The 10,000-nt window shown below is 37.0% G+C and overlaps 1 protein-coding gene across 1 annotated transcript in view; it reads right to left on the bottom strand.

Annotated features, from left to right (window-relative positions):
* LOC137632423 (uncharacterized) overlaps positions 1–10,000 on the bottom strand; it is a 124,163-nt gene that overhangs the window by 30,013 nt on the left and 84,150 nt on the right. Inside the window, exon 3 of the mRNA XM_068364356.1 lies at positions 4,057–4,835. Coding sequence (XP_068220457.1) covers positions 4,057–4,835 — 779 coding nt within the window. The remainder of the gene's footprint in view (positions 1–4,056; positions 4,836–10,000) is intronic.

The raw sequence follows: 10,000 nt of genomic DNA, 5'->3' as shown, positions 1-10,000 counted from the left end.
ATATGACATGTTGTTAAAACTGGGTTTACAAACAAGGAGAGAAAATATCTGAACAGAGTTTCATGCGAAAATATCAGACAGAATAAAAGTCTGGCATAAATCAAGAGTGAAAAAAAATATATGCGGGACCACCTTTCATTGAGAGGATTGGAAAATCTATGAAAAACAATCGGATTAGACGAATCAATAGAATGGTACCAGATTGAGTGAAAGGGGAGAGACGAGAGGAGAGGAAGTGAACTTGATTAGGGCTGTTGGTGATAAGAAACTCTGGGGACAGAAAAGTAAATCAAGTTTATTGAAGTTGGGGAAATTGGGTCAACCATCAGACAGAGGATTAGTTTTGTGATATTTGAAGAGATGAGTTCGAGAATCTGCGAAGGAGAAAATATGGACAAGCGAAAAGTCAACCCATGCCAATCGAGACTTTATGGAAATTTCAAGACTGAAGTAGATCGTGTGAAGAGAATTAGAAAAAACCAGAACATTATTATTATTATTATTATTATTATTATTATTATTATTATTATTACTTGCTAAGCTACAGCCCTAGTTGGAAAAGCAGGAAGCTATAAGCCTAGAAGCTCCAACATGGAAAATAGCCCAGTGCAGAAAGGAAAACAAGGAAAATAAATATCTCCTACAGTATATAAATTATAAAAACTTTAACAAAACAAGAGGGAGAGAAATTATATAGAAAAGTGTGCCGGAGTGTGCCCTCAAGCAAGAGAACTCTAATCAAAGACCGTGGAAGACCATGGTAGAGGCTATGGCACTACAAAAGACTAGAGAACAATGGTTTGATTTTGGAGTTTCCTTCTCATAAAAGATCTGTTTACCATAGCTAAAGAGTCTCTTCTACAGTATACTTACCAAGAGGAAAGTAGCCACTGAACAATTACAGTGAGGTAGTTGACCCCATGAGTGAAGAATTGTTTGGTAATCTATGTTGTCAGGTGTATGAGAACAGAGGAGAATATGTAAAGAAAAGGCCAGAATATTTAGTATGAGTCTGTAGGCAAAGGGAAAATATAACCGCAACCAGAGAAAAGGATCAAATGTAGTGCTGTCTGGCCAGTCATAAGACCCCATAACTCAGCAGAAAATACCGATAGCAGAAATCACATAATCCCTTTCCAACAGTCCTCACGCAGGATTTTCATAATAAGAATTATAAATTGGAACCCAATCAACATATTTGTATTCGTTTACATTGTACTTATTGATGTTTGCATAAATTATGGTGCTGCAACTTATGTCGTCCCAGACTGTACTATCCTGTACTCAGTACGCAGTTAATTCTAGCGGCCATGCCTTCTTCATCATAAGGCACAGTAATAAAAGAGTATTTTAGAAGTTGTATTCCAGCTGTGACCAGATTGTGGAATGATCTGCCTAAACAAGCAGTAGAATCAGCTGAATAAGACTCAACAGGAAGCTTTATTTATTTATTACATATATATATATATATATATATGTGTGTGTGTGTGTGTGTGTTTGTGTGTATATATACATATATATATATATATATATATCTACACATACACATACATATTCAGTATAGACATATATATACATATACATATATATATGTGTATATATATATATATATATATACACATATACATATACATACATACATACATATATATATATATATATATGTGTGTGTGTGTGTGTGTGTGTGTGGAACCTGGCTTGTTTATTTGCAATCATGTGAGATCAAAATGCCATGACTTCCCTTTAGTATCTTGTGGCTTAATAAAACAATGTCAACCTTATAACTGTTGTACCGCATGTGTTTCATACACGCTCGTACATTGTAACGGTTTTGATTTTTTTATCTTATCATTCACTCTTCTCTCCACTGCTCATAGACCAACCTGTGTTATGTTAATACAAGCTTTATCATGTTTGAATTTTTGTGACGTTCTTCCTCGAAGGTCGCTATATATAAACTCAATGATTGTTTAATAAAGTTTAGTTACATTCACCTGGCCTCTCAGTTATCACCTAACGGCTCACTCGCACACTGTATTGCAAAACATATCGTTAACTTATAAAAGATTCAAGAATTGTATTTTTACAACAACTTCAACGCCAAGAACTTCAAATTCTGTGGTGAGACTTGGAATCCCACAAGCACAGGGTTGTGCTGGCCTGTTGGTAACGTCCCTGACTAGTGAACGCCAGATTGGGATTCGAGTCCTGCTCAAACTCACTATTTCTTTGGTCGTTGCAACCTTGCCATCCTTGTGAACTAAGGATGGGGCTTTAGGGGAGCCAATAGATCTATCTGTTGAGTCATCAGCAGCCATTGCCTGCCCCCCCCCTTGGACCTAGCTTGGGTGGAGAGGGGGCTCGGCACTAATCATATGTATACATGGTCAGTCTCTAGGGCTTTGTCCAGCTCGATAGAGCAATGTCACGGTCCCTTGCCTCTGCCATTCATGAGTGACTTTTAAACCTTTAAAAACTAATACCTGTGGTTTCGTAACCACCAGAAACTCGGCCTCAGACACGCAATTAGTTCCTGCTCTGTATTTAGGTGCTTAAACCCAAGGCCTCAAGAACCCTAGCAGCCACAATCCCATTTAAATCAAATAAGTAAATTCAACGGCTTTTGAGACTTATCAGTAGAGACCCTAGACATCCAATGAATGTTGGGATTTACGAAAACAAACAATAAAACAACATACAGTAGTATCAGGTTTTATCTTTATAGTTTTTATAGTTTAAATATGAAAGATCTATTTTAATGTTACTGTTCTTAAGATGTTTTATTTATTTTATTTTCATTGTTCATCATTTCTCTTGTAGTTTACCTATTTTGTTTCCTCTCTGGGCTATTTTCCTTATTGGAACCCTCAGGCTTATAGCATCCTCCTTTTCCATCTAAGGTTGTGACTTGGCTAATAATAATAATAATAATAATAAGAAAAGCAATCTGAGAGTGCAGACCTCCACCACGACAGTTTATTTCTAAAAACCAGCTTGCGCGAATTTGGGGTTAAGATTAGGGTTAATTCAGTCGACCTTTTGCTCGACCTTGACCTTGACCTTTGACCTAGGACTTTCAAAATTGAATCTCTTCAACGTCTCAACATCCCAATCAATCCGTGAAGTTTCACTACGATATGGGTAAAATTGTGGCCAAGAAGTTGTTCACAAACAAACATACAGACAAAGGGAGAAATAGGGGCGAAAACATAACCTCTTCCCAACTTCGTTGTCGGAGGTAATAATAATGTTTAATCTATAAAGCTAAGAAGAGATACAATAACTAAGGGAAATAATAATTCAAAAAATAATACTCCCAAAACGTTCATTAGGATTCAATACGGAACTCATATGCTGTATGACCTTAAGTGTATTGATTTAAGGATTAACTCCAACTCCAGAGGAAACTTAATTCCCACACGTGTGGCCAGAAAGCCTACAAAGGTGTTTTGATCCTCACACGGGAGGCAGATTGCCGTGTAAATGTAATGAAAGGATTATAGGATTGTCTAAATTAACGTTCAAACTCCACTAAAACCTACAGTGTTTTAAATCTCTCTCTCTCTCTCTCTCTCTCTCTCTCTCTCTCTCTCTCTCTCTTCCTTAAACTTAAATGCGCTTTATCAGAACTTAGTTTTCCAGTCGTTCCTGGAAATTTAAATTTTACTAATTTACTGTGATAAGCCATGATGTGTTTTCCCTATCCAAATAAGTTCCATCCGAATTACATCTTAATTTTTATATGATTGAGAGAGAGAGAGAGAGAGAGAGAGAGAGAGAGAGAGAGAGAGTAAAAGTGACATAACTTTATTAGAATATTACCTGTAATTATGATAAATCATCTCTAAGTCCAAATAAAGCATGTATATCGAAATTCTATACGTTTTAGCTACCTTTAGCAATAAGATATGTCTTTTAAATCATAATATCTGATAATGTGTGAATAGATGAAATAAATTAGCAATGTGTTGGTAGGAATAAATGTTTAAACAATATGAAATGTATTTGGGTCTAAATAAAAAGAGAAATGACACGATTAACACAAATCTAACTTACTTGAAACATTCCTTGACGGTCTCAATGTCCTTCTTGCCAAACTGCCCTGCCTTCTTGTTGACAAGGCAGGCCAAGACAGCCGAGGTTTCCTTCCCAGGCGCGGAGATAGGAACGCAAAGAAGGGATTTGGGAGGCGTGAAATCAAACACTATGGTGGCAGTCGTGCCATTCGGCGTGCCATCCGCCGTAACACTTGCGCTTCCTCGAGGAGACTTCGGGAATGAGGGCGAAGTCGCCTCCGGAGCGCTGGGCTCCATCAAGAAGACGTCTTCGTCCGTCTCTAAAGGAGTGAGTCCAACTCGACATGCACTGTTTCTTTGTGGGCGTGAACTAGCGGAACTACTTTTACTACTACTACTGTTACCACCACTGACACCACCGTTATCGTCTGCTCTAAGGGGAGTATCCTTCGCCGGGGCAGCGCTTTCTTTGGGCTTCGAGGAGTTGGGCATCGGGGTCGGGACGCCGCGAGGTAGCATGATTGCATTCTTAGGATCTTTCGAATAGTCGATCGACACGTCCCGGGTCAGGGCCCTTGTCCTTACACTCTCACTCCCTTCCACTCCTTTGGCCGATCCGTTGTGAGCGTTGACGCAGAATTTCAATTTCGAGTAAATGGCTGGATCCACGGACACTCTCCGCACTCCTGTGACCAGCCCCTTCGTTTCGGGTATGAGGCCCAGGAGTTTCCAGACATCCTCTCGATGAGCTGGTTCGATGTCCTCTAAGGTCATCGGGCGACGGGATGTCAGAGCTGTGCTGAAGCTGTTATTGTTCACCTGGAATAAGAGAAAAGAAATATTTAAAAACAAAATAAAATAAAAAAAAATTAGGGTAAAACTATGGATTAGACTCTCCTTCAACCTGAAACAAATTTTTCTTCATATGAATTATTGTAGATTCTCACATCCAATGACGTGTATATTTGTTCACAAACAAATACTCAAATTTCATGCATTGCTCATTATATATTCATTAATATATTTAGGCACAGTGGAAACCATGAAATGTGAGAGACTGATATGTATACCCAAATGATCAACTATTATTAAAAATCCGGGAAAGAATTGAATGCAAATATAATGCTATATAAATGTACACATATCAATAATAATTACTAGATACGACTGAAATGGATAGTTCTAAAACTACCACTATGCGAGGCCCAGAAATGTAAAACGCCATAAAAGGAAACAAAAATAATAACCATCCACAAGTAACTAATGTGGAATATACCATCTGCAGTGTCACATACAGGATATTTTATACTGTAACGACCACAGTACTATTGTAAGTTTTTTATTTCGAAATATTTCTTTTAGAAAATTCACATTTCACTGAAAGCCTTATAATGAGGAAGACATTCTATTTTCCATTGAGATTAGGAGATTCATTACACCACTTAGAGGAAGTATTATTATTATTATTATTATTATTATTATTATTATTATTATTATTATTATTATTATTATTATTATTATTATTATTATTACAAGCTAAGCTTCAACCTAATTTGGGAAAGCAAGATGCTATAAGCCCTAGGGTTCCAACAGAGAAAAATAGCCCAGTGAGGAAAGTAACCAAGAAAATAAATAAACTACAAGAGAAGTAATGAACAATAAAAAAAAAATATCTTAAGAACAGCAACAACCTTAAATTGGGTCTTTCATATATAAACTATAAAACTTTTTAAAAAATACAGAGAAAGAGAAACAAGATAGAATAGCATGATTGGCAGTTCAAAAATGAGGTAATATTTTTCTTTAATTTTGCAAATGGGAACAGCTAAACGACTGTTTTAAACTGGAAAGGAGAGTTTGAAAACTATTCTTATTTTCGTTATGGTGTCTCTCAACACATCATATTTACACTAAAAAACATTTCTTTGTCCATCTCAAACTTGAAATTAGAATTACTGATGAAATTTTCAATTACTTCGGCTGATATCATTATGGTGTATAACATTCGTTTTACTTGACCTAATGCACAGTTGATGAAAACTGGTTGGTGAGACTTATGTATCCAAGTAGGTATAATACTAAGAAATAAAATAATAAAAGATATAAAAAATCAAAATTAACCCGCACTGAAGTGTTGGTCTTAACATTATGCATACATGTAAAACTGTATGAAAATCACAAATGCCAGAATCAGATGGCAAGACAAGGTGAAGGATGATATGGATAGAAGAGGTTTGTTATAAGAGGATGCCTTTGATCAAATGTATTAGAGAGGGCGCATCAGCCAACCGACCCCTTAATGTAGAGATAACGGGGGGCAAGAAGAAGGAAGAATGGGCTTTCATGTTAACAAATTTTGCTTCGAAGGAAATAGAAATTCGTACAAATATAGAAACATATTGATATAAGCATAGTTAAAAATAAAAATAAAATAGAAAAAAATGGTACATATTGTGAGATTACTTCTTGCTCTCACAGAAAAATTATTGGATACCAATCTTATAAAGTGTTTTCCAAATGGTTTTAAAGAGTATTGCAGTACTTTTCCTGTTTAGAAACCACCCCTACATCACCCAGAGAGAATCACCAGCAAAGTCTCCAGATTTAATCCCAATTGAAAATATTTTGACTAATACTGGCAAGAAATGGACTGGCAGCCATATGCTGTACAAGCGAGTCTTAATTGCACATGCTAGATCAGTATGGGAGTCACTTCGCCCTAGGCGTCAAAATATCAATAATTGTGAAAACTCGTAGGGTCTACTTCTAGATCATGGGATGATTGACAAGAGGAGGTCACACGTGAGAGAGAGAGAGAGAGAGAGAGAGAGAGAGAGTGAATTTTGATTGACGGGTAGTATACTCTATACGACTTACTTCTATTGTGAATTATATATATACACACACACACACACACACATATATATATATATATATATACACGCACATATATATATATATATATATATATATAATCCTCTTTTCATTGATGAAAGCCTGCCCTATATAAAAAAAAAAAAACAATTTCTCTTCACATTGTCGAAAGTCTACGCTACATTAAAACAATTCCTCTTCATATTGACGCAAGCCTACACTGTATAAAAACAATTCCTCTTTTCAATGACGAAAGCCTGTGCAACATAAAAACAATTCCTCTTCACCTTGTCGAAGGACTGTCTACATGAAACAAGTCGCAATATCATTAACTGACAAATTTGTTAGTTAATACCCGAAAAGCATTATAACCGCTAAGGGGGAAAAAATATTCACTGAATGGGGAATTTTGACGTATTCATTTCTTTTAATACTATTAGTATTAAATATCACTACCGTTAAAAAATTTAATAATCAGTTTGCAACGACTTTCACATCTATATTATTATGAATTCGTTCTGGTCAACAAAGTGCCAACCTGCCTTTAGCAATATAAAGTCCCAAGCGATAGGCATGTTTCTAATAAAAATCTGCCGTTGGAGTGAAACCCATACCCCCCCCCTCTCTCTCTCTCTCTCTCTCTCTCTCTCTCTCTCTCTCTCACACACACACACAAAGACACACACATCTCAGCAGCAGTAGCAGCAGCAGCAGCAGCAGCAGCAGTAACAGTAGTAGTAGTAATAGTAGTAGTAGTAGTACGAGCAGCAGCAGCAGCAGCAGCAGCATCAGCAGAAGTAGTAGTAGCAGCATCAGCAGCAGACCATACCCACAGCAGCAGCAGCAGCAGTAGTAGTAGTAGTAGTAGCAACACAGGTAGTAGTAGTAGTAGTAGCAGCAGGCCCTACCCACAGCAGCAGCAGCAGTAGCAGTAGTAGCAGCAGCAGCAGCAGCAGCAGCAGCAGCAAGAGCAGCAGCAGCAGCAAGCAGGCCCAACCCACAGCAGCAGTAGCATCAACAAGCCCAACCCACAGCCGCCCCAAAGCCACACAGACAAACTAAACCTCGCGCCGACCAATTAATCACAAGTATCGACCGTACATGGAAAATTTCTGGCCATAAGAGACCGCCGAGGGGGGCGAACTTTCCCCATATTATCGCTTACTCGCAGACAAATGCGAGCGGATGGGGCAAGAAGATGCCATAGCCCTTGTGGCTAAAGGTCCAATCCCCCATTTGCCTTAATGAAGACCTCCGTCCTTACCCGCTAAGTCTAAGAGTCACAGGCTGGTTCCAGGCTATATCAATTTCCCAGATACACACCATAACTTAGCGTTCCTGGTCTCCCAGTCAGGGGAGCTATTCGTTTTGGGGCTTGTAAGGTTAGCGACGTGAGGTTAACTCTGGGGTAGGTCCTGGGGACGTACTGAATTCGAAACCCATAACTCGTGACTGGATTGGTTTCTATGTCTTACCGAGGCTCAGGTGAATGATGATAATGGGGAGGAGAAAGAGAGGTGATGTATGATGATGATGTTGATGATGAATAATGATGATGGCGGTTTTCATACTGTATCATTTCTAGAGCTGAATTCTTTATGCGACATTGCATTTCTGATCATGGTTTCTTCGCAACAGTATATCATCGCTGCTTATGATTCATCGATAGTGTTATTCCATTTTTCGTGATGAATCTTTAAGACATATTTATTTGCCTCAGTTGATAGTTCTTCCGAAGTGTCAATACATCTTTTGAGATTAACATTTCATCGCATCCATTATTTGTGGAGAGTTCTCTTATCTCTAGAAGAAAAAAAAAAAAAAAAAAAAATGGAAATTATATTTTTCCTTAAATATAAAACGGAATTTCATCACCATCGATGATTCTTAAGATGCATAACTTCATTTCTCTTGAAACACCACAGGAGACTCGTTTTATCTCTCCATTGTTCAACACATAAAAAATCAAATAACGCACACGATGTAACATTTCCTACATGAATATTGATAATGTTATCTATCCAACATTTCACAGACTTGAAAATGTTAAGTTATTTTCTTTCTAAAAGAACAGCCCTTGTAAAGTGATCATAGACATTAGACATTATCACATTGATTCATTCATACATGTAAGCGAATATGTGTGTAAAACATAAAATTCCCTCAAAGATTGATTGATTGATTTAAAGTTTTCAGACATCCTGGCATTCCCGGAGAGAAAATCGTGAACATGTAAGTGAATGATGTTTTTCATATTTGTTTTATGATAGCATGAAAATGTAGAGTAAATTTTTAAAATATAATGTTTCAAATAAAAGTAATAAGAATATTTTAAAACAATGGGAAAATTCTGCTTTAAAATTGACTAAAAATACTTTTTAAAAAATATAAAAGTATAAAACATGTAAATAATCGCGAGACAACAATTCTTTGCAATATAAGTAAAAATCATCTTGAAAAATCTGAGTAAAAATCACCTTGCAAAATCTAAATAAAAATCACCTTGCAAAATCTAAATAAAAATCACCTTGCAAAATCTAAATAAAAATCATCTTGCAAAATCTAATAAAAATTCTCCCGCAAAACCTAGATAAAAATCACCTTCCAATATCTAAGTAAAAATTATATTGCAAAATCCAAGTAAAAATCATCTTGGAAAATCTAAATAAAAATCATCTTGCAAAATCTAAGCAAAAAATTATCTTGCAAAATCTAAGTAAAAATCCTCTGGCAAAATCGTATGCAACAGGCGAGGAGTCAAAGATGCAGCGTCAGCTCCAAAAGAAGCACCATGCAGCAGTGACGTCACACAAAGCACCAGGAACACAATCAATGAATTTGCGGCATCGTCACCTACACCGTAACCCCCCCCCCTCAATGCAAATGCAGGGGGAGAGGGTGGGGGTGATGGTTTCCCCCTATTACATAAAGGACACGCCCAAATGAGTACGTGTTTGTGGTAATTACCTCCGCCAAGGGTATAAAATGACCTGCGTTTACTTATCTCTTTGTTTGTCTGTTAGCATGATTACGTCAAAACATCACCCCGGATTCTAACTAAGCTTTAACAACAGATAGATGTTATGCTTCGGAAGAACACGAAGAACATA

The sequence above is a fragment of the Palaemon carinicauda genome, chromosome 41 (genome assembly GCF_036898095.1).
Source record: "Palaemon carinicauda isolate YSFRI2023 chromosome 41, ASM3689809v2, whole genome shotgun sequence".
In the NCBI taxonomy this organism is placed as follows: domain Eukaryota; kingdom Metazoa; phylum Arthropoda; class Malacostraca; order Decapoda; family Palaemonidae; genus Palaemon; species Palaemon carinicauda.
The sequence above is the reverse complement of the archived record's forward strand: the minus strand, read 5'-3'. Positions and strand labels throughout refer to the sequence as shown.